Source organism: Vicugna pacos, chromosome X (genome assembly GCF_048564905.1).
Source record: "Vicugna pacos chromosome X, VicPac4, whole genome shotgun sequence".
Taxonomy (NCBI): Eukaryota; Metazoa; Chordata; class Mammalia; order Artiodactyla; family Camelidae; genus Vicugna; species Vicugna pacos.
Genome location: NC_133023.1, coordinates 85,844,698 through 85,870,042, shown reverse-complemented (window position 1 = coordinate 85,870,042; position 25,345 = coordinate 85,844,698). Strand labels below are relative to the sequence as shown.

Sequence of the window (25,345 nt, the reverse complement as noted above, 5' to 3'; positions counted from 1 at the left end):
AGAGATTTTACTTTTCAAATGAAACTAGGTTTCTGTTTTTAGGGCAAAAAGCTCAAAGGATTTTAAACTAATGATTATGCTGATAATAATAATATCCAGTATGTGCCAGGCACTGTTCTAAGTATTTCACGTGGATTTGAGAATTAAAACGCCTAATAACCTCAGGAGGCGAGGGCTATCATTACCCCCACTTTCTAACTGGGAAATCTGAGGCACAGTCAAGTTAAGTGACTTGCCCCAAGGTTTCACAGCTAGTAAGTAGAAGAGCTAGGGTGCAGGCAGGGATGAGCCCCAGCTGACTGGAAGCACTGCCCACTGGTTTCAAGGATTCAATAGTTTCATCATAGTCTTATAAAGGCAGAGACTAGATGAATATGAAGAGAAGTTTCTAGATGTAGTAGAAGAATCCGAGGTGCTTCATTTTGGATGATCTTTCCTCTGTAAGCAATGAAGTGAGATTATTACCAGAAGGGGAGATTGTAGGAATTGGACAAGACTGAATGGCTGGATGTGAAAAATGGCAGCCTCCTCAGACATCATCCAGAAGAGCCTCCCCATTTTACAGTAAGCAATGACACACACACACACATATTCACATACACAATAGGTGTGTATGTGTACATAACACAAATGAAAAATGATAAAAACTAGAAGCAGAGAATGGAGTGGCTTGGCCAAGGTCATCAAGGCAGTAGGTGGCAGAGTTGAGAGTGGACCTCAGATCTCCTAATTCTTGCTCCGTTGTTCATTCCACTGGACTCCATATCCCCCTACAGCTTTTACTGTTTCCCAAGGCCATAAGAAACATGGTATCTCAAATGTTATATTTTCTGTAATTTACTGTATAAGACTTCAGCATAAATTGGGTGATATATATATGGCTTATTCAGTCTGAATCTACACCCTTGGGGTGGTCAGTTACCCCTATTGGGAAATACACAGTGCAGGAGTGGTTATCCAGCATTTAATAATTCTAATCAAGAAGTGGTTCTACAAGCACTTCAGGTATCTCTGAACACCAGAGGCTTTGTTAATTAACATTAAATTTCTCATTGGTGAAATCAGCAGTGTTTAACATATGTGGATTGGCTAGAAATATGGTAGAGGTGTTCCCCAACTAGCAGGAAGGAGATAGAAGGCTCTAGCAAGCTCTATAGTGTTATCCCTTAGAATGGCACCCGATGCTTAATTTGTAAATAGTCCTGTGCGCAGCCACTGTTGAGGATTCTTGGTTAGCTGCATCCTGCCACTAGGGTATTGTTTTCTCTGCCTCAAGTGAACCTTCATGCAAGGTGCTGTTGGTGTACCTAAAAGGAAAGGGAGCTGGACTTGACTGAGCCTACTGAACAGGCAGTCCAATTATTTTTATGCCTGCTTGCCATTATTTTAATGAGAAAAAGAATTTTGTCTGAGGCTTACTTTTACACCTGGTATTGAGGTTATGGGGAAGAAGACCCATAGCCCTCCTTCTAATGAAGGTAGGCTACTGATATCCAACAAAACCCGCCTGATGATTGTGAATGACCAGTTGGCTTAGGTCAGTTTATAACTCCAGGCAACTTATGTTAAGTCTCTATTTTGGACCCGTCTAAAGTTGGTGAGCCTCTGTCTTGGGGTGTCCCCCTGGGTAAATGTTGAAAGAACCTTACCTGACCCAGCAGCCTCCCAGTTGTGGGCCTGCGATTTGCGTGTACCAGAATCTAAGTCATTTCCCCTATAGCACCCCCTGGAAGTACCTCTTTTGACCTGCTGAGCACTTGTGAATGAGTCTGTGCCAGCGTTCTGACCTTGCTGCAGGCCTCAGCATTGCCTGGGAGAAGATTAGTCAGAGTTGAGCTGGCACTCAACCGTGAAAGGCCACTGGATATACAATGTCTGCATGTAGGGCCATAAGGACAACAGAAAGTTCCGCTATATTGAGTTAGCTTGATGGAACACTAAGAAGGGAAAGTCAAGACAGGTCTTTGTTTGTTTGTTTGCTTACCAAGGAGAGATTTTTCTGTTTTTCTCAGTACTTATAACTACCAGTTAACAGAGCTTCCCTCAACCAGTAACTTAGCTGTGAGAGGGAGATGGATAGGGGAACACAGAGGTCAGAGACTGGTACCTTCCACCTCCCACCACCCCAAGTCCTGTTGCAGATGTTTGTCCCACAGTGGTTTGGATTTGAATGTCTTCAGGTAGCAACACAGACCCTCCAGACTGCCACAGGCCCCACCACTCCATACCTAGCCCAACTTCCACATTTATGTGATCCACCTGGCCCCCGTAATCAATTGCGATTTCAACCCCTAGAGGCACGAAGATCTCAGGTAGAATCCTGGCTTCACTAATTAGCCAGCTGTGTGACTTTGAGCTAGTCGTTTATATATATTGTGAACCACCTCCGATTCCTCTTTTTAAAAATGGGGATGAGAGTAGCTCCTTTCCAGCAAGGTTGTGATGACTCCATGAGCTAAGGTATGTAAAATGCTTAATGCAATGTCTTCCACATGGCATGGGTTCAGTGAATGGGAGTTATTATTATTATTTCAGCCCTGGTTTTAAATTTGTTGATAGCAAGGATGGCCACAATGAATGCTATATAAACTGATTGCAATGCATCTATTTTTAACAAATGGGTTGGCATTTACCATGACATCTCCTTTATAGCATGGCTAAGGACTGGTCATTAGCTAACAAGCAAAGAAGGGAAGAAGCATTGTCAAAATGTAAATCAGTTCCTTGTCTCTATTTACCATCTCAAAGAACATTTTTGCTTTGCTCATGTCAGAGACTGTGACTTGAGGCTAGTCTCTTAGTGCTTGCAAGTCTTGAATTTTCCAATCTGAGAGCCAAACTCACTAATGCTTGCATGGGCCAACAGCACCTCACAGAAGAACCATGTGCGAAAGTGCCTGGTACAATGTCTAGTGCTCAGTGCGTGCTTGACAAATATTCAGTCTGAATCCATAGATCTCTGTTTGCAGTACCAAGGCTAATTAAACTAGTGATTCCCAAATTGAGTGTGCATAAGAATCACCCATAGAGCTTGTTAAAAAGTCCTGTCCTTATATCTTCTGACTTAATATGTCTGGAGTGTGACCTAAGAATTCATATGTTTAACAAGCATCTCTGGTGATTCTGCTACAAGTGGTCCAATTCAAGAAACAATGTTTTCAACTAACCAACAAGTAGCCTTGGAAATAGTAATAAGATGTAAGAATATTTGAGAATCTATAACAGGTTCTGACTGACTGGATATTCATGGCCTTACTATCTTAAATGTACAAAGCTGTTCATCCACACAGAAACCCACATCCACCCAATTATTCTTCTGTGGGCTGGGTCCTGATCTCTTCCTGTCTCATCCATTATTGGTAGCTGGATCCCTTTCTGGGCAGCTGCAAGTATGAGGGCCCTGATTGCAATGAGTAATTGGCAAGGTAGATCAATCAATCATAGTTAACTGACAGGGAACTGTTTTTGATTGAAACATTTTTTAAAAGGTTAAAAAAAAATCCTCACCACCCCCTATCACGATCTGATTATACTTCTGAAAATATCCCACAGTAATTGTGGGGAATCCAGAGGCTACGATCACCCATCACAACAAACAACCATGCACGGAAGAGAGAGCAGACCCACTACCATCAGAAAGGTGTGACTTGAAGTGTCAAAAGCAACTAAAACCTTAGCAAATAAACTATCAGAATTTATCTATGGAGAGGGTCAATTGTTGCAAACTAGATGATGTGTATCTGAGGGACGCTTCCTCATCTTCAAGAATCTCCCTGTCTTCCCTGAATGCCCACCATCCATTTGGCACCCCATTTCTTGGGCAGGCGCCTTCTTCTAGGTCACTTACCTGTCTTGGTAAACCTCGGAGGAGGAGCCTGCAAGGTAACAGGTGGTGATCTGAGCAAAGAATTCTGGTTGAAATATGGATGGCTGATAAGGATTAAACTCATCCCCTTCCAGATAGCATGCTGGCATTTTAGCACAGGCCTTCAGTGCAGGAACACAAATAAATTTTTGTGGATTTCCAGACTAATGGCAGACTGTTGGGGGGCAATATTTTGGGTAAGAGGGTGCCATTTGGTAGTCCTCAAAAGACACTGGTTGAGCTTTTCATGACTTCCCTGGAGCAGTCCTCAGCTCAAATATGTCAGAAAGTGACACTACTTGCCCCCGCCCCCCCCCATCCTCTGTCTCACAATGAGTGCCTGGCACTGGCCTTGAAAATGGAGTCAATTTTTCAGGCTCTTAGGGAAGCAGACAGAATTTGCGTTGTGTTGTACTTCATGTTTCTAACCCTGTTGAAGGGAAGTCAGACAGCTGAGGAGCAGATGCTACATGCCCCCTTCTGGCATGCCTTGACCCAGAGAAGCAAAGTGGAAAGGTAGTTGGAACTGCATGCCAACCTTAGCTCTCTTGGGCAGGTTGTTTCTAAAAGGGACACTTTGGGATATGGCAAGGAGCCAAGATACTGTCATACTTGCTCATGAGCTACCTCCTCTCTCAGCCTGCCTTCCAGTCCCCATTTCAAATCCCTACAAAAAGCAACTTGAAGTAGATGCTCTCATCAGACATCTAGTCATGCAACCTCCAGATGTGGCTGAAATGAACACAGGGTTGTTGGGAATGTGATAGGGACATATTTTAGTCAGAATGGGCCAAATATGTCTCTCATAGAACCTTCTCTGGAAGGCAAGAAGGTACAGATGTGGGTAAGAGGTGGTCTGGGAGAGACTTTTTCTTTGGTAATCACAGCCTCAGTGCCCTGGACTCTTCTTATGCAAAGTGTAGTTTAAGTACCAGCAGGATTGGCATCAACTGGGAGCTTGCTAGAAATGCAAATTCTTGGACACTGAAGACCAACTGAGTCAGAATCTTCATTTTAACAAGATCCCCAGGTGGCTGGTGTGCATGTAAAATGCTGAGAAGTGCTGTTCTAGACTGAATTGTGCCCTGTAGGGTTAAGGGGTCATGGCCAGCTGTGTTTCCTCTCCTCTCCCCTTACTCTGGTTCTCATGTCCCCTCCAAATAAGGACAAATGATGGTTATATTGAGGACAAGTGCTAAAGAAGCCAATGGCAGTCAGGAACTGAAGGGAAGGGAAGTTCAGACAGAGGGCTATAAGCATGTCTCTGGCCAAGGCTCAAACAGAATTCTAGAAGAGAGTATTCTGGTTATTTCCATTGGGAAGGGCCAGAGTGTACACTTGAGAAAAGGCAAGGAAGGGATGGAGGGAGCAGGGAGGAGACACTGCTCAGCTCGCCTTCCGAGTTTCTCCAGAGGTAGATGCCGCCTCATAATCACTGCATTCTACATGCCATCCTAGGGAGAGGAGGCTTTCATTCTGAGAGCCAGCTTCCTCCCCACCTTTGTCCCCTCCTGTGATGGCTCTCCATGCCAGCGCATCTCCTGCTAATGCCCACATAGGCACCTTCAGATTCTACCCCAACCTTTTTTTTTTAACATTTTTTTATTGAGTTATAGCAGTACCTTTAAAAAGTTTATACTTTTAAAGAAACCAGTTTATTGAGGCATGATTGACATACAAAAAGCTGTATCCATTTACTTCCTTAATAAAATGAATCCCTGTGAACTTTGGCTGCTTCCCAAATTACCACAAAGGCTTTTTTTTTTATAAGAAAAAATTCAACATGGTCAAGCTGCACCTGCCCTAAGTCTTGGGTGTCCTTATATCGAACCCACCACACGCAGGCAGCTTTTGACTTTGGCCTGGAGAAGTCTTCCAAGACCAGGGTCAGCTGATCTCTGGCTTGGGTAGCATGAACAGCTAGCTACTCTGTACCTCATGTCCAGAACACCCCCATTTGAGTATCCTTCCTTAGAATTGAGGCATTATGGTTCCCAGAGTCCCTAGTTTTAAAGCAAATACTCCCCAGTTAGATATATTAACCCCTTATCAGCCAATTTCAGCTTATATTCTTATATTCGATAAAAAGCTGTCACCCCCCAAAGTAGAGGACAGGTCCTGAGGAGGAGGGACCAAGAACAGAGACATCCTGATGGAGAAGCAGCGTTAGGTCTGGGAAAGTCCAGAACGGGAAACAGTTCCTATGTAAGTTTACTGTGGATGGGATATCAGAATCAGGGGCCAGTCAGACCAGCAGAAAGGCCTGGGCTGGGCAGGCAGAGCAGGACGGGAAAATACTGGCAAGAGAAGAGGGAGAAGTGTGAGCAGACAGATTCTGCTCATGATAACCTTTGGCCAAGTAATGGCCCCTTTGGGGGGCTGCTGCCCAAGCTCAAGGCGCAGCCACACCCAGGCTGAAGCTATCGGTAAATCTTTGACTGGAGTGCAGACAACTCCTAAGCAAGGAGGGACTTCCTCTTGTGTCTGCACAACTCCCACACTCCGGCTGGAAAACACCCAGAGTCCCCACCTAGGATTTTCATTGCACCCTCCTGTGGACATTTCATCCACTGAGACCCGAAGTGTCAAAGCCAAAGGAACAAGTCAAAACTTGTTTCTTTTTAATGGGCCAGGTAAAGTAAGCAAATCATTTTCCTGACCTTCAGAGAAGAGAGAAAGTTTTATGACAGGTCCTTCAAATATATTTGCTGTCTCAGTCTAAGTTCAAAGTTAAATCATCTGAATTAGCCTGTGTGTCCCCCTCCCCTGAAGTTATAAATGCTACCTTCGAAAATTCCGGCCCTCTCTTAAAATCCATGCTGTCTTTTAATCCTTTAAATCTCTTACCCACAAAGGAAGACTAATAGCGATGCCTCAGAAGCTTCATTTAGTTTTCAATCTGTTCAACTGAAACCAGCCAATCACCTCTGACTCCTTGTAATCTGGAAACTTCAAAATATATCAGGAACCAAAAATATATCATAAAAATCTCAACCAACCCCCAGTATTCTCAGTCTTGGGGAGTAGGGAGGGAAATACAGAATTAAGGAAGTGCAGAAGTGGGGGATGTGAGAAACTAGTTGCATTTTAAGGAAAATAATTAAATTGGTGAGAGAAAAAAAAGACATGGCTCACTTTATAGTAGGCATAGATGGACAGCAAAGTCGTTTTTTTTTTTCGTTCCTACCCCTCAACCTCTTCTTGCCACCCGCCCACCCCCTCAGTAGATCAGCAGGAAGCTGCCTTCTAGGGGAGGTAGTACAATTTGCTGGAAGCTCACCTTTCCAGCCTGCTGATTGCCATCTATTTTTATGGCCCAAATGAACAGCATCACCTTCCTCCCTCCTCGCCACATAAAAAATAGATTAAAGAAAAACCATAATAAACCTTGTGAGAAGGTGACTTAAATCTTTGACTGGCACCATGGAAGGCGACCTCTTTGTGCTTCACTGGGCTAAGCCAGCTGGCCAGAGGGGCTGAGAAGTGAGCTCAGCCAGCGAGCCTGTTGAAGACTGGCCAGCAAAGAAAGAGCCAGAGAACAGCAGAGGAGCAAAGATGGGGGAGTTGAGAGTGGGAGGTGGAGGTGGAGCTGATGCAGTTGATATTGGTTAGTGTGTGAAGATCTGTTTGAAGGCAGGAGTGGTGAGACCGCGGGGCTTCACCCTGGTTCCAAACATTACATGAAAAGAACAAACAAAACCAAACCTACCAAAGAGCAGAGAATAGGATCAGGGGAGACATTTCTTTCCCAAATGGACTTAAACAGTTAAATGGATCCTGGCAATTAGAATAATTATATAATTAGATTGTGACTCTGTGGGCAAGAGACGGAAACCCGTCTCAGCTAAGTACACTTGGTAGCGAAACACTCTCAGTTATAAAAGGAGCGTGCTCTCAGTTAGCAGGTGTATTTCAAATGGCTCGAAAAAAGATTTAATGGAATAAAAATTTGCAGCTGATGAGTTAGATTTAGCCAGCAAAAGGGATTCTGCCTGGGGCTCCATTAGAGCCTGCACTCTTAAGTCCCACTCTCAGTTCCACCATCACTACTGTGCCTCCATCAACAAACAGATTTTTATTTAAGCCAATGCGTTAAGAGCACAATTCCGTGGTGAATAACCTTTGTTACATTTGCCTTTTCCTTGCTTCTTGCAAACAGTGCGTAATCCACGAGCACATTTGTTGGCTGTAAAGGTGTACAACAGCAATTTTTGCAATGACAGTGCGGAGAGGGAATATGAGATCTGTGTGCTAATGAGCTGACACTGCAGAGGCTGGGGCGATGTAGTGTGGAATGCACTACAAGTGCACAGCAGCAAGACACAAGAGGGGACTTCAAGGGAATCGGAGGCATTTCCTGAGGAACCAGGGCAGCAAAGCCATGCCAGGGGGACCCAGCAGTCCCTGGTGTTTCCATGTCCCCCAGAGCCCTAGGATGATCAAATCTGTCTTTTAAAGAACAGACATGTGTGTACATCTCTTTTGATATATATGGATTATGTGTCTATGGGTGCCTCTGCATATGTAAGAATGTATGTGTCCTGAAATCATAATATTCACACCATCTTTCTTCCTGTGGCTACCTAGCCAAATTGAAAAATAAGGCGACAAACTCAATTAATCCCTATAAAATAGGAACATGTGCTCCAAATCAGATGAGTCTCTTGGATAAACTTCAATTCACCTCTGAGCTGAGATCCCCAATGAACCACCTTTCAAAGCCAAAGATGCTTTTATTGGCTTCTTAAGACGGGGAATGAAGTTGGAGTCTGTCTTAAGCAAACCTTTTGGGAGTTGTGCAAAAAAAAAAATACCAACGGTTTCTGGTGAAGAAGAGTCTTTAAATAACGGATGCCTGGGGATTCATTGTAAGGAAACCTTCCGAATACATTGGGGGAGGGAGCGCAGAGAGCAGGGACACATACAGAAGGTACTACCTTTTATTTATTCTTTGGGTATTTGTTTACCTGCATATCTATGTCCTCAAAAGTGTGTGCCTGCTGCAAGATTGAGAATGCAGGAAAGATCATGGGAAGAAATCAATGCTAGTGTCAGGGGAAGCTGAAACTAGGAATTTGGAATAGGAACAGGGGAAAGTTGCTTTAATTTTTGCCATCCTATTCCATATTGAACCCGATAGGAGAGATGGGTGACAAGATCTGGACTTATCTGGGGTTACTCAAATTCTCCTTAGGTCTCCAAGGAAGGGCAGGCCAGAAGATCCAGGGCTTTTTCTCCTCAGTGGAGTAGTGCAATCAACTGTAAGAATGGAACCTGGGGTCACCTGCCAGACTTTAGTGCTGAAGTAGTATTATATGCCAACATCTGTGTATGTGATCTTCACTGCCATGAGAAAGAGAACATTCAAAGCCAGTGAATGAAATGAGATAGAACTGCAGGGCTTCCCTGGCCTCATCAAATGACTGTTTTCTGCATTCAGAGACTATCAGACTGTGGTTGGACTAGTCATTTTTCTCATACTAAGATCCTAGGCAGCAGCTGCCAGGAGACAGCTTTGAGATCTGGCCCCCATTCAATGATTGTGACATTCAGAGAGGACTGTTTTGGGGACCAGAGAAGATGACAGCTTTCCTCCTCTGTCTTCGGAGCTGCTAAGTCTGAGTGTGCAACAGGCAGCTGGGTACACATCACTGGTTTCTGGAAATTTCTCCTGTGTGTGTGCATATGTGTGTATTTGGTAGAACTAAAGGCAAGGTCATCTTTTTGTGTTGTCTTTCCTGTTGCCGAGTGAGTCACACCCCTTATCCCACACTTCCAAACCGCAGCCATAACCCAGCTTTGTAAGCTTGTGAGCTGAAGTGCTGTGGATTGGGGGAGGGGGTTGATCAATTTCTTTTCCTTTCATGGCTGTTCCTTCATTGCCCTGAGAGGTAAGGCATTAAGGCAACTCAACACCCATATGGATGACTTACTGCCTGTTCTCAAACCTGAGCTTTTCACATGGCAAGGATCATTTCCTAGCTACTCCTTGAGTAGGTTTTGATGGCCCTGAGCGGGCAAGTGTCAATCTGATTTGACCACAAAATACAAGACCAAAAACCTTGGAAATCAATCATTCCTGAGAAGTTAATTAGCACTCTTATCTCAGTCCTCATCAGTGGAAAGACACTAAAGTGGGTTGAAATAAATATCATTCATTATTAATAATAATAAATCTGGGTAGTTTCATGTATTTGGTTTTAAACCTGTTCTAATTGATACTTAGGAAGCTGCATTTGAAATCCAGCCTCTTGACAAGATCACAGCACTGCAGGATTAAGAGTCAGATGTGTGTTGTAAGTGTGCTATAGAGACAGGCTGGGATTACCGAAATAAGATGCAAAGTATAGACAGACATTTTGTAACTTTCACACTTAGCTGGAATTAATAAGTTCCTATTTTTGTCAATGTCGGAAAGCCAAAGAATGTCAAATACAGAGAATCTCAGAACATGTTCATATAAGGATCTGTACTTTCAGCTAAATTTTTCTTAAAGCTGATAACTGTCACAATTTCTTGCAAAGTACTTCACCTCCATCCCCTTGACCTATGTTTTCAAATCCAGGGAGCCTGTGCCCTTGGAGGCCCTTTGAACAGTTTTTGGAAATCACACACATATCCTTTGAGGCAGAAGAATTTGAAGAAAGTCATATACAAAGTTTCACCAACCAAACAGAAGAAATATCATTTTTTTCCCTGAAGGAAAACCAAAAACCAAAAATTCCAGACTACACCAATCATAAAAGCAAAACATATTAATACCATCATCAGCCTCATTGCTGTGAAAACTTTTAGTGAAATACGCTTAGATGAAGAATAATCCGTCTTTCTCATAAAACCTTCTATTCAAGAAAAACCTGTGTCCAACAGGCTGTCATTCGGGTTCTCGTGGTTTTACTTCTCAAAATGTCCCCTTTCCACAGGAACAATCATGGTACACAACTAGCAGTTTCAGAACCAGCTTTGGGGCTGACGAAATTCCTCCCTTTTGATATTCAGTTTTCCTGCTGCAAGCCTCCCCCTTCCACCCTCTGCTCTAAGTTAAGAACTGTGGTGTCCTTAACAATGATGGGGGCGAACAGCGCTAGGGGAGACAGAACAGAAGTAGCTTTCCAAATAGTCACCGGAGCACTTTCTCCCTTCCCCTCAGTTTGCCAGGCATTCATCACTTGTAATCAGTTTGTAGTCTTATCAGTTTGTATCAGAGCTCTCTCGGTAAGAAAGGTGATATTCTAGGACACAAAGAGGCCAGGGAACCCAGCCTGATCTGCCTCTCAAGGTCACTTGTTTGCAGATATTCTCATATTTGGCTCCTTCATATTAGGTAATTGTCAAATTCAGCTCATTCCTAAAGCCAGGCGCTAGCTTTAACAGTCAAGTAGTGTACATCCTGAATTGACTCAATCAAGAGGCTTCTTTTTTTAAAACCCCATCTTAAGAAATTTCCCTGAACAACCATGCTATTTTTTCCCCAGCCCCTCAAAAGGCGGGGGGTGGGTGGAGGGATTGTGGAGGAGGGAACACCAGTTTAACACAGAGGAAAATGAAACTTTTGCATCAAACATTATTCACGACAGAGTTTTGTGCACTGCCTTAAGTCCCTCCCTCAGCCGGATCCTCCGGGAGCTGATTTATGTCGCATGAAACCTGGACTGACTAGAGCCCCTAAAATATCTACTGAGGCAATCGCCCCCGACAGCACATACTCCAAGTCCCACAAGCAAAATGCAAATGACGTCCCCGGGTCCCAAAAGAAGGAAAAGCAGATCTACTTACAAGCGTTAGTCACGGAAAAACTATTAGAAGAATCCAAGTGATCTACGTGGTAATTCAAATGGAAGGGCTTCTCGGTGGTGTTCTGGTTGGTGTTGTATAACTGCACGGCAAAGCGGAAAGCGCTATGCTCCTGCACCGTGTTTCTCATGAAAAGTCCACCTATAAGCAAAGGGAACCGAGATTTGGCTTGTGTCCCCCCAGGAGCAGTTAGAAATTGAGGAGCACTAGAGATACGAGATAACCTCAGTGGTCCTGGGATGCACGATAACGATTGATTTTCAACCTGTGTGTCTCTGAAGACTCTTTTGAGCTCAAATTTTGGCCAAGAGAAACCTGGTTTCCTTCTAGACTAAAGAGGAAGAGGAGAGTCTGGAGAGAAGGGGGAAGGCGAAAGAGGAGAGAAGGCTGCTCTGGGGTAGGACGATGGAACCAAGAGTGGGACTTGGCTCTTTCTCAGGCAGCAGCTTCCTCTCCCCTCTTGTCGCCCCCCGCCCCCCCCCCCCCGCATCTCCACAAGCCGGTTCATCTTTTCCTGGCGCAAAGGGAAAGGTTGCGAAGGAAAACAGTTTCATTCCCCGCGCTGCCCCATTCTGTTCTCCATAGCCTCCCCCACCGCCCATGACAATACAGGGGCTGCGTTTTGTAACGGCAACAATTCTAACTTCTCGACTTGTAAATATAGGCAGAAGCCGAGAGAACTCCGTCCCAGCGCCCAGGAGTCGGGCTCCAGACAGACACAGCGGCAATTCATGAATTCGTGGTCTGCGTGACTTCGCCGCTCGCTGGCTCAGCTCCTAGTCTCACCCCCGCCTCCTACCCCCTCCGCCACCGACCTCGGCTGCCGCCCGGGTCTGGGGGATCCTGAGTGGGCTCCCATCTCCCCCAGCACTAGCTCGTCTCCGGGGACCCGGAGACGCGGGATGGGGCGCCCCGGGCCAGGTTACGCGCCCTGGCGCGGCCAGACAGGCGGCATCACCCTGGGACAACTTCCAGCAGTGGCACGCACGCCATGGCAAAGTCCAGAGCAGCGAGCCGAAAAGCCGCGACTCTTCGCCGGGATGCAGGCTCCCAGCCCCCTGCGTGCCTTCCCTGCTCCGCTCAGCTCGGAAAACCGGGCAGTCCACCCGCCCCCAGCCCCATGAGACCCCTCTCTTGTTCCCAGTGCTCCCCACACCAGTCAACTCTCTAGGGCTCAGATCCCTGCAATTCCTGCCCGATCGCCGTCCCCAGTCCCTTCGCAGGCCATGCAGGACAGGGACCCGCGACCGCAGTAGCCACGCCAGGGCAGTGGTCTCTGGTGCAGGAGAGCCCGGCCCGACCCGCTGGCTCGGTCGCGCTTACCTATGCTGATGGTGTTGGGGAATCCTCCATGAGAATGACCCAAAAGCCCCAGGACTAAAAAGAAGACCGCCCGGAGCACGCTTTGCCCCATTTTCTTCTGCCTGGCCATGCTACGCCTAGAACGAAGCTGACAAGAGCATGGGCGCAACTCGGGAGTCGTCAAAATAATAATAGAAAAAGAAAAAGAATTCTCCGGCTCTTACACCCCCTCCCCTCAACTTGCTCTCGCTCACTCTTCCTTTCCACCCCACACTAGTCCTCCTCCTCCACCACCTCCTCTCTCTCTCTTGCTCTCTCTCGCTCTCTCACGCTCGCGCGCTCTCTCTCTCTCTCTCTCTCTAGCTCTCTCTCTTGCTCCCTCTCGCTCCCAGGCTCTCTCACACCCCCTCCCCGCCCCCCACCTCACTTCTGTCTTCACACCAATCTGGAAGGCGGGTTCATTCGTTGCAAGCTCGGTTCACCAAATCAATCTCTCCCCCTATCACTGGGAGAAAGAGAGAGAGAGAGAGAGAGGGAATAAAAACCAAAAAGAAACAAAAAAGGACAAAACACCGAAAAACAAAACAAAACAAAAAACAAACAAAAATCCCCCAAAAAGAATGAGAGAGAGAGAGAGAAAGTAAGAAATTAAAAAGAAAATCCGAGACTTTTCTCCCCCAGAAGATGGTGGGTCTAAAGAGGGGAAAAAAGAAGGAAAGAGCGAAAGGCTCAGCGGCGGTGGATTGGGCTCTTCCAATTGGGCCGGTAGGGGGATATTGATCAAAGTTGATCTGACGTGGAATTAAAGCCGCACACCGCTTAGCTCCACTGCAAACTGCAGCCGCGGACTGCAAAGCCTCGGCGCTGGCGTTTGTCAACACGGGAGATGGGATCAATAGAAATACACTTGTCCCCACGTGAGCCAGCCTTTCAAGCTGCAACCAGCTTTTTAAAGAAAAAGAGAACGAAAAGCGGCATTGTCTGTGCGTTTGTGTCTCTGTCTTAAAGAAGAGGGTCTTGAGAGGGGCGGTTAGTGGTTACTCCGGAGTCTTTGTAGACTAGACTCGAAGAAGCAGTTCCCATCACAATGCGCCCGAAGATGCTGCGCATGCCCGGGCCGTGCCGCTCAGTTTTTACAGCGGAGATCCGAGGGTCAGTGAAGAACCCCCACCCCCACAGCTCTGAGAGGCGAGGACCTACCCTGACCCAGGCGCAGAGCCGGACTCATGGGGGAAGGGCGAGAGGGCAGTGATGTGCAGCGTGGGGCTGATTGCATTGGAGGGCGTAGAAAAGTATGTGCGTGGAGGTGGTAACTAAAAGGTTAATGAAAAGGACGCTCAGTCCCAACAACGAAGGAGGAGAGAGGTGTAGAAATGATCTGGGGTTAGGGTGGGGGCTGAAAGTTAAGATTGGAGGAAACTGTCCCTAGCCGCCTTGCTCCCTTGCTGTTGCCTTTGGACATAGCAGCCTAGGTCCCTGACTAATGACCCCAAGAGGCCATCAATTCTGCCCCACTCCTCTTTCACTCTCTTGTCTAAGGGGAGGAAAGAACCTTCGAAGTAGGCAGTGCAGCCTGGATCTCAGTTGAGGGGCGATGGTCCCCTCCACAACATGCTGTGGAGGAAACTTTGTGGCTGTAGATGCCTCCCCCAGCCCCTTTCTCCAGTGGTGAGAAAAAAGAAGCCTCTTTATCTCCCAAGTCTTTCATGCCTATCCCAGCTACTCCGAAAGAGATGGATTTTATCCCTCCCCACACCAGCTGTTCTTTTTTCATATTCTCTCTTCCTGGTCTAAGTGGAAAATAAAGCTTCCTGCCAGTGTACAGCAAACACATGGGGTGGGGGTTACCAAGGCAGGAGCCCCTGGGGACCAATTGGTACACCAATTACGCTGGAACTTTGGATTTGGCATGACATAGGTTGGAGCCTGGCACAGAAACTCTCCAGACCCCTGGGCAACCAGAAAAATGGTTCTAGGCTCTTCCCAAATTTCTATTCATTCTGATAATGCAAAATGTCTTCCTACCCACCAGCCATGGAAATCTTTTGTCTCCAGTGGGATAGTCCGTGGCAAGCAGTGAGAGAGAGACCTGAGAGTCACAGAAGACCAAATTTGCAAGTGGTTGGAGCATTAAGGCAAAAGGGGTAGCAGAGACTAGGTTGGCCACCCCTTGACAATTGTGGAGAGTGAGCTAGCACGGTTCAGGAACATAGGCTTAGGAAAAAGGTCTAGGTTCAAATCTATATTCCATGATATAGAGGCAGAATGTGACCTCGAGTGACTCTTAATCTGAACCCCAGTTTTTTCACCTGCAAAATGGGAATATTAATATTTCTTTCCTGATAAAGTGGTTGTGGATTAAATAGGATAATGGATGTGAATGCATCTAATTCTGTGCCTGACTCACAGAAGAATCCGTAAGTATTCATTTCTAAACTCTCTTCCCTCTCTCTCACCTTTTGAAAGTGCCCTTTTCTCCCCCAAAGCTCCTCACGCTGTCAGCCTCCCCTTTCTCCATCATCCCCCAAACCTCAGACTCTGCTACCAAATCTTTGCCAGTGTTCCACGGCAGGCTTCCCATTGTAGCTCCTCAAGAGCCCTAGGAGACAGGAGAGAATCTGGTAGATGAATCTTTATTAATGTTCTAATGGCAGGCAGTGACAATTTACTATTAAGAATGACACATTTACAGAACCTGTCCTCTGTGCCAGGCACTACATGTTCCTTCTTTTAGATAACATAGTTGCCTTTTAATAGGAGTCTTCAATGCCTTGACCCAAAGGAATAACTAATGAGGAGTTTCAGTTTTGAATTCAGGTGAATGGACAACATATTTTGGATGGAGGGTGGTGGCTTTCAGCACACCTCACTTCACTCCTGAAGACATCCGGGTCCCCACCCGTGCTTGGCTAACAATAAGCAGTGGATGAAAAGGTTTGTGGCCATCTTCAGTCATTTGGCTTGAAGAGTAAAGGCATGGGTCAGTAACGAAAATGAGAAGAAAGACATTTCAGTGCCTCTGCACTTGAAAATCCTCCATTGAATTCATCGCTGTAAATGGCACCCATCCCTTCCATTTTCAGTCTCCCCTGCCTAGTACCTTTTTTCCTCTCTTTCATCTGATGCCACTCTTTCAACTTTTAGCTGTCAGTGGCAGCTGCTGGCAGAATTGGACTTGTCCCATCCGAGTCAGCAGGGACACAGTGGTGGACTAAGCATATTGCTGATGGTTGAAAAGTCTGCTTAATATGTGCGAATTCTTTTGCAATTGACCCCTCACCCAAGAAAGCAGTGAGACGCTCTTTGAACTTCATCACTGGTTTTCCAATGAGGAGCTAGAGATTGTACCAGCAGCATCATAGCCACCAGATGTTGCCAGCAAAGCCCCAAATCTAGCGCTCTCTCTGTGGTTAAGAGATATGCCTGCTCCGTTCAGGATTATCTGCTGATCTTAGGGCCCATGGTTGGCACTTTTCAATGAACTCTATGGTGCAGTTGAAGCAGCAAGAAAATAACTTGTTGCAGTTCTTATTAAGAAGTTGTTTTATATTCTTTCATGAGATGATTAGGTGCAGTCACAAAAGGGGACACAGGAGAGGCACAGGAAAGCAAAGTTTATTATACTCACAGGTCCTAAAGAAACAGTCACATATACCACAAAGTGGGGCCACATGAGGGGTAGGGCAATGAGGGAGTGGGCTCAACCAAGCAAGTGGAGAGATAAGAGAGACAGATAGAGACAGAGAGACAGAGAGAGAGACAGAGAAACAGAGAGAGACAGAGACCCAGGGGCAAGTGCCTTTACTGGGGGATGGAATACACAAGCAACAGGCATGAGGGGGATTCACTGGTACATTTGAATGGCATGAGGTCATAGTCAACGGAAAGCAAGAAGGGGATCTTGCGGCTAGGGCCAGCCTTGTCACACTGATGCACCTGGTCACCTGGCAGGGTGCCCACAGCCTGTCTGTGGGAATGTTGAGGTAGCAAAAAAAAAGTAAATTTTTTAAATTTACAATTCCAAAGTGAAAACAGTACTTCTCTTTTGAGGTTTCTGTTTGTTTCGGGCTCAGAATGGAGCACTTGGGTAAGCAAAAAGAAACATCAGCCAGCAGAATTTGGAGATGGGGTCCATACCGCATTGAGCCTCATACTTGCTAACTTGATACTTTGCAAAGAGAGAAAATAACAATGGGAACCATTCGGATTCGTTGGAGGGAAACTGCTCTACCCGTTAAAGTTAATGAAACCAAGATACTAGATCCTCTGCCTAGTGGAAAGATAACTTTCTCACCATTTGACTCGAAACTTTGATTTCTTCAATAAATGTTTGACTACCTGCTGTATGACAGACTGCTAGGCACCAGGGATATAAGGAAGCAAGACAGTTTCTGCTTTCAATGAATTTCAAGTTCAGAGAGGAGAGGAGGTATTAATTTTCCATGACAATATAACATGGTAAGCGCTGTGAAGACAGTGAGCACCAGCTACCGTGGCAGTGTAGAGGAAGGTGTTTAAATGTCTGAAACGAAGTACTTCCCTTATCCCAGATTCAACCCTATGCCACTAAAAAGATACAGCAAAGTGATTTCTAAGGACCCTTCCTGCTCTCATGTTCTATGGCCCTGTGATTCCATGAGGCAGGATTATCTTAGCGTCAGAAAAACTGTCCAAACATCAGCCCACACTCTAATCAAGGAATTAATCTAGGTACTACTGATTCTTGATGGCTGTCTTCTGCACTTCCATTCTTGGATTCTTTGGGAAGAATAAAGTCCAGCTATATTTGGAGACTCAGGTTGGGTGTGATATCTAGGAAAGACTGGGTCCTTCATGTTATTTCTCTATCTTCCAATCTTCTCCATTACACCACCTCCTCCAGAAAGCTCTGTAGAAATCCTCTATGTAGGTATCAACCTTGATGTTGCTGAATAAATCCACAGCCCCAAGGAGCTGAAATTCCAGGCATGAGCTTAGTTGGATCTGCTTTTGGTGGGAGTATATGCATGGGTCAGAAGAGAAGCCTTATGAACTTGGGTTTAATATGCCCATAAATGAGTCCACAGCAACTTCCAGGAGATAGTCACACCAAGTGAGCAGTGATCATGAAAGCAATTGTTTATCTCAAATGGTTTTCAGATTGGTTTGATTTTTATAGATGGTGAGGGTGTTTAGAATTCATTATTTTTTGCCCTGAAGACATCTCCAGGAGCTGTTTTGGGGCACGATTACTTGGAAGTGATCTTTCACTTTTAGTAGCCCTCTTCCAACCTTTCCTCTCTGGACTAAACACTTTCACATTGCCTCCTTTAATCACCCTCAGGACTAGTGAGCATGCTCTTGAGCTCTTCAGTTAGGAGACTGAATTACTAAAGTAACAGAAGGATCTCATCATTGAGCAGTCTACCTCTAATGGACCAAAGACAAGACCATTTATCTGAAACATGAAGCATCCTCATCTTCAGATAAAGACACAACCCACTAAAACTGGCACAAATGGTAAGAGAGATGCATCGGCTCATGTAACTGGAAGGGACAGAGGTAGGAATGGCTTGAGATTTGATTGGATTCAGTAGTTCAAAAATTTTATCAAAGACCAAATTTCTTTTCCTCTCTCCTTTCTGCTTCCCCCACAATGGCAAAATATCTGTAGCATTTCTTGATTTCACATCTGCATCATATCTTTTTATATCATTGGTTCAAAATGAATCACATGACCATTCATGATCTAATCCTGTGGCCTAACAATATCATGCTTAGACCTGAATTACCTGAACCAATTGCCATGACATGGTGGATTATATCCCAACCATAGAGCTGAGAGTAGGGAGTAGAGTCAGTCCCCCACTCCCCTCACCAAACCACGTGACTGACACACAGTGGGAGGAAGGAGATATGGAAGATGGGAAACAACCACAAAACCCACTAAAATCCCTATCTTGCCAAATGTCAATTCCTGAGAATTGTGAGTGGTGATCATTTTGCTCTTGAAATGTCTACAGGCTCCTGGTGACTTGTTGAAATGGTCTTGTCTTTGGTCCACTAGAGGTAGATTGCTCAATGGTAAGATCCTTCTGTTACTTTAGTAATTCAGTCCCCTAAATTCAGTTCATGATGCACTTGCCTGATATTTAATTCTGCTCTTAAGAGAATCATGTTATATTGAGTGTTCAAGGTGAGAAACTATTATAGAAATAATTTCTTTTCCTAGGGGTAGAGGCAAATAGTCTTCCAGATCTTTTCACATAGGGATCTAGTGACTCATCCCCATATCCATCTCAGGGTAAGCAGAGGTCTAGGGTGTTACTCCATAGACTATGAATCTGGGGATGTTTAATGAACAGCCCAAGGTCACACAGTCAAGTGGAAGGGGATAGAGTTTCTTAGCCCTCTAGGGCTTTATCCACCAGACCAGAATTCCCTTCATGCTGAGAGGGAATTGAATCATAACAAATATATTCTGCTGGGATGGGTACATCTTAGCAAGTAATTATCCCCTAGTGGGCTCTGAATGGACTTGAAACCTATAGATGGAAATCACATGGCTTTAGGACTCTCACTTCTCACAAAGTGACATTCCTGTAAGCTGCAATGTCTCTCTGATGGGAAGTGTTAATTTATTGTGAATTATTCCAGGTTACCTCCAAAATATGATATTGTTGACATTTTTATTAATGTATACTTTTTTTTTTACCCCTCTGGGAAGGTTAGAAACTGTCACTGTGAAATAGCACAGGCAAGTCAGGGGAAATTAACCCCTAACCTAAAACTGTCTCTGCATCCCAGTCCTAGCTGGGAAAGGGTAGCTTATTTGAGCAGATTTGAGAAGTTTATTGAGGAATTTTGGGTGCCAATTGGTTGAAGAGTTATGCTACTATATTCAACTGGAAAAGTTTCCATTTTTTGGAGTAGTTATGAAAATTAGAAACTGACTCCAGATTCTGAAACTCACATAACTTTGTGTCAGGAACTGAGTCAGCATTATGCCATTTCATATGAAGGCAAATAGGCTTTTCCCCATCCTTTTTAAGGTGTATGTCTGTGTGTGGGTGGTGGTAATGAGGTTGGGATGGGTGAAGCATGTATTAGATTGAATGAGTGGTCCAATGAGTCCCTCCTTCCTGCATCCCTGCCTTTCTTATGGCCTTATTGTGGGCAATTTAGTTCTCTACCCTTTGACTTTGGATTTGGCCACATGACTTGCTTTGGCTAATGGCACATGGGTAAGGAGTGAGAATATACCTTTTCTAGCCTATGTCTTAAACTCATGCAGTTCTGCTTGTCATCTTCGCCTCTGTCAGTGCCAGGAGAAGAACATGTACCAGCGAGTTTGCTGGTCCAAGAAGGATGAAAGACATGTGGAGTGGAACTGCCTCAGGTGACTCACAGAACGGAAGTAAGAAACAGAACCGTCTCATCTACTACAATCTGTAAAAGGGCTGCCCAGCTGAGCTCACACTATATCAGCTGGGTCACAGACAACCTACAGATGAGTGATAAGTGATAAATGATTGTTTTTTTTTTTAAGTCACTAAGATTTGGGGACTAATACAACACGCATCTGGCCATGGTGTATTTGTACGAGTGATCTAAGTCTAGGGTGACCATGCATCCTGGTTTGTCCAGGAAAATTCAGTTTATGCCATTGTCCTGGCACAGTTATTACTAATGTGCCCTTTCACTCTCGAAAATATCCCAGTTTGGATGATAAACTCTATGATCCATCTCGCTGAGGCAATGTGTGGCTTACGGGGTTGCTCTAAGGGCCAGATGAGACTTACTCTTTGCTTGCCACTTCCCCGTCTTAATTTCTGTTTCCTAATCTGTCAACTGGGGATTTGACTCTAGACACCTTGAGGTATTTTTAATACTCCTTTAGATATAGGAAATTCTGGGTTTCCTGCTTTAAAAACAAATTCAGCATACTTAGAGGAATGAAGAGATAACTTGAAACAGTGGAATTTTAGGGTGCTTGTTTGTAGCTAATTCTTAAAGAGGAATTTCTGGGTTTCCTAAAATTGAATCTGTTTAATCTGTGTGCTGTGAGCATATTCTATGGAATCTTTATGAAATCACTTCCATGAACATCATACTATTTTGCGGGAAAAGAAAGCATATGAACCATTTCATGTTTTTCTAGATGATAAGCCACACAACCAAAATCATTGCTTTTCTCCTTTGAAAATAAGATGTCTCCTACTTTTAAGAAAATCCAGTATGTGGATATACAAATTTAGAGAGAGTTCAGTGGTTTACTAAAGGATTCACCAAAAATTTCCTTTAAATAATGAACTGTTCTTGCGCAGTGGTTATCAGTTGGATGTGGTTTTGCCCCCCAGGGGACAGGTGGAAATGTCTGGAGACTTTTAATTGTCATACCCAGCAGGAGGTGCTATGGCGTTTAGTGAGTAAAGGCCAGGGATGCTGCTCAACCACCTGTAATGTACAGGACAGCCCTTGACAACAAACTATTATCCAGTCACAAAAGTCAATAGTGTCAATGTTGAGAAACCATACTCCTATGTATTGAGAATAGGAGTTTAATAAAAACCAGGTTTACGCATACCTTTTCAGATACGTGGTCCAATAACCACGTATCTGAAAACCTGGATTCTAATTGCATTTCTGCCCAAATCACACTTTGTGAGTTTCAATGTTTTTAATCTGTGAATTGGGAATACATCTTGTCTACCTCTCCTTACAAGCTAAGAGAGAGAGGTGTCCACATAATATTGTAGCATGCAGGTTGGTAAAGCTGATTATCTCAAGTTATAGAAATAAGGAAATGTGAACTTTCTGAGAGTATTTCTAACTGCTTTTACTTTTCTAGACATTCTATAGTAATAGCTCACTGGTGAAAAAACTGGGGCAGGATAGAATGTTTGTCACTTCCCCAAATCTGACACAGAATCCAAGGCGTTCTGACTTCCTTGGCTGTCTCATTTGTCTTAATACACTGCAAGGTACCTACAGTGCTTGTTACTAGTCATCAGTGCTTCAAGGAATATTATTATTATTATTATTATTATTATTATTATTATTACTCTCTCTTATTTTTAGTTTAGACAGAACGTTAAAGGAGAGGAAGCAGCAGTTATGAAAATATCTCTGAAGTGATCTCAGAGTGCAGGGTTAGGCAAAAAGCTAGTTTCTACTGAGACACCGTCGCTTGTGGGACTCAAGGGTGGGGAGTGAGATGGACTCTACGAAGTGGCAGCAGGAAGGAGGGAGATTAAGAGCAAAGCGCACTCAGTATTTAGAAACTCTCCAGGGCAGAGACTGGCTGTGTAATTTGTGGGGTCCAATGCAAAAGGAAAATGCTGGGCTCTTTTTCAAACATTGTTAAGAATTTCAAGACAAAGAGAGCAGAGCATCACGGCAAGCACAGGGGCCTTTCTAGCAAGGGCCCCTTGTATGCCCGCACCTGTCACAGTTCGGAAGCCTGCCTGGAGGGCAGAGCCTGCTCTGGTGGAGGAGAATGGGCAGTGTGGAGCGCCTCCCTCCTCAATTCCCTGGCCTCTTGACTCTGGGCCCCGGGAGAAAACTCATTCACTAAGGGTGCCATAGGCCCAAGGGAAATGAAGGACCTTCCTCTAGGGAGGCCACAAACAGTTCCTCAGCTGCTTCTCCAGGCCTCCCTCAGTGCGTTGCCCCAGTCTCAAGAGAAGTTCCATGTTACAAAGGGAGAGAAAAATCACTTAAAATCACTGTATCTTGGCAGGAGGCCAGTCGAAGAGTGGTCTTACAGTCTTACCTACCCTGTTATCTAAACTCAAATTGAGTTCCCTACGGGGAAGATCATTCTATATCCAGAGGCACCACACTGAGAAAGTCCTTGCACGGCAATGCCTTTAAATTCAGAACAAAACAAAGCAAAACAAAACAAATATCCCCTCCCCTTTAAGAGTTTAGAACATTGTCACATTTCACTAATAAAGGGAAAGCAGTGACTCCTCCCCAATTCTGAATTGCCTTTACTCAAATTTCTGGTATATACAGATTCATTTGGTGTTTTATCCTGATGCTAATGCTGATGACAATGACAATAGTGAAGCTAATGATCATGAGGATGATGACAATGATGATGATAACTAACATATATTTCTTACCCCATGCCAGGTACTCTGCTAAATGATTTACCTGAATCGTTGAATACTTACAGCAGTTCTTTGAGGTTAAGTACTATTATTATTTCCATGTTGAATGCAAACCAAAATTAGGAACATTTCATACAAACTTTAGAGGAAAGAGACCTTGAGAAGCATCTGTCAAACAAGGGATGGTAAATGGAAAGTAATTGCGTAGTTCCCATTATTAACAAGTTTGAATAATGTGAAAATTGTCATTGCTTCTCTCTTTTATTTACGCTGCTTCCTTTATTGTGTATTTTGTGAACATAAAGTTTATTTTAAAATGCTTTTCATGGTGCTTAGTCCCCAGAAGCTTCTCAATAAAGGTGTGCTGAATGAATTAATAAATGAAGGCTTTCATGGGCTTCCTCAAGATCTCAACAGTCTTAGAAGTTTAATGAAAACATCCTAAGCTCTTTAATCATGAATTCTGCCACAAGAGAAACAGAATTTTGTGGTTGCAGAAATATACTGTACTTTCATTCCAGGGAAATCATACCTATAATACCAGCCTGCCCTGATGATACGGTTATAAACGAAGGGATCATTACCGCCAGCTTGTGGATGTTTCCAATAATTGCAGACAAATTACCTAAACAGAAAACCAGAGTTGTCATGACTATTGAAACAGACTTCTCCAGCACATTACTTTTGCTTTAGTTAGATTTATGGGTAATAAATTAAAACAATAAATTTCTAAGTATTTTATTGTAGAATACTTCAAAAATGTTTTTGGAATTAAGCAGTATGATTAATAAGTACATGAATGAATGGAATGCTTACATTTCCAAACTAATCAACTTTTGTAAGTTATAAACACTTTATTGTCCTAACCAGAATGAAGCTTGAGGGAACCAATTTCTTTTGTATTGGAATACAATGTAACTCTGTATTTAACTCTAACTAGATATTTTACTGATTTAGCTTGTTTAGGATTGTTAGCTTTATGAGCACAGGGATATTTTTTTTGGTCTATTTTGTTTATTGCTATAATCCCAGTACCCAGAACAATGCCTCAAATATCATTGATGCCAAATAATATTTGTCAAAATATTATTACATATACATGGATTAACAAAAAGCTAGATCCGATGGTGCTCTGTTTAATGTTATAGTTCATGAGTCAGGAGGAATACAAAGGAGAAATCCATCTGATTTCATGGATGGACTTTTTAAGAAGAGACCAAATGCCCTTTTCTCTGAGTGGTTAGATTTGGCAAACTCTTAGAGAGCCCTGGCCATATGTTACGCTTAGGACAAGGCTCCTTGAAGTGCAGAGCACAGTGGACAAGAGTAGAGGGTGGGTCTGGTGGAAGAAAAGGAGAATAACCTTTCTCTTCTTGCCTCCTCATGTTCAAAACTTACCCATTCTTCCATCTTCTTTTTAGAATTCTGTTAGATAAGTGGTTAGATATATTCCACAAGGTACTTGGTGGAAAGCAGTCCTTGTGTTACCATTCAGGATCGAATGGCAGTTGAGAAGAATGAAAGGTCTGAGTCAGTATAACATTTCCTATTTCTTAAGAACGTGAAAATTGGCTGACTATGTCTGTAGCTGGCCACAGCATGATAAGAGGCTGGGTGGCAAATGCCAGCAAAGTGGAAATGGACATCAGCAATTTGCTTATAATATACCTTATAATACGGCAAATCTTGGTTTATGCAATGGGCATGCATCAAAACTTTTTGTGGAAAATGAAGTTGGGTAAATTGAATCCTATTTTAAAGCCAGGACAGGTGCCACTTAAAGGAACTCTGAAGCAAATAATTCTTTTTTCAAGTGAAAAAAATTGGCTATTTTCTCATTTTTGTGGTTTCCTACATGTACTGAAAAAGCACAGTCCCCTATAATTTAGAGGACAGACTCCTTTGGATAAAAATATGTAGTTTGGGGCTGTTTATTTTTCAAACCTTCTCTGTTGCCAAAGTTTAAATCAGGAAATATCTGGCTTTCTCAAAACCCCAGAATTCCAATCTGGTATCTTTTCATAGTATACTTCCGGAGCAGGGTTAGAAATTTGCCAGATTATCTGGAACCAAGCCAAAGTGTTAATGAAATGTAGATAGTACTGCTCTCCCCTGACTCAAATTACCACTGTTTACTTCTTCACTAAAACCTTGGATATATAACATAACCTATAAATTTCATGTCAATGGGAAGGGAATTATAATCTGAGTTATTATTTATCAAGTACTTACTATGTGCCCAGCTAGCTCATCTAACCCTCCTAGCCCCTTAGGAAGTAGGCACTAT

At 43.9% G+C, this 25,345-nt stretch overlaps 1 protein-coding gene across 1 annotated transcript in view; it reads right to left on the bottom strand.

The window, feature by feature from the left end:
• The window catches only part of GRIA3 (glutamate ionotropic receptor AMPA type subunit 3), a 259,886-nt gene extending 246,610 nt beyond the window's left edge, over window positions 1-13,276 (bottom strand). Inside the window, exons 1-2 of the mRNA XM_006215906.2 lie at window positions 12,983-13,276; window positions 11,642-11,800 (exon numbers count right to left, since the gene is read on the bottom strand). Of these exons, the coding sequence (XP_006215968.1) occupies window positions 11,642-11,800; window positions 12,983-13,091 (268 nt within the window). The 5' untranslated portion in view covers window positions 13,092-13,276. The remainder of the gene's footprint in view (window positions 1-11,641; window positions 11,801-12,982) is intronic.
• Between the last annotated feature and the right edge of the window lie 12,069 nt (window positions 13,277-25,345).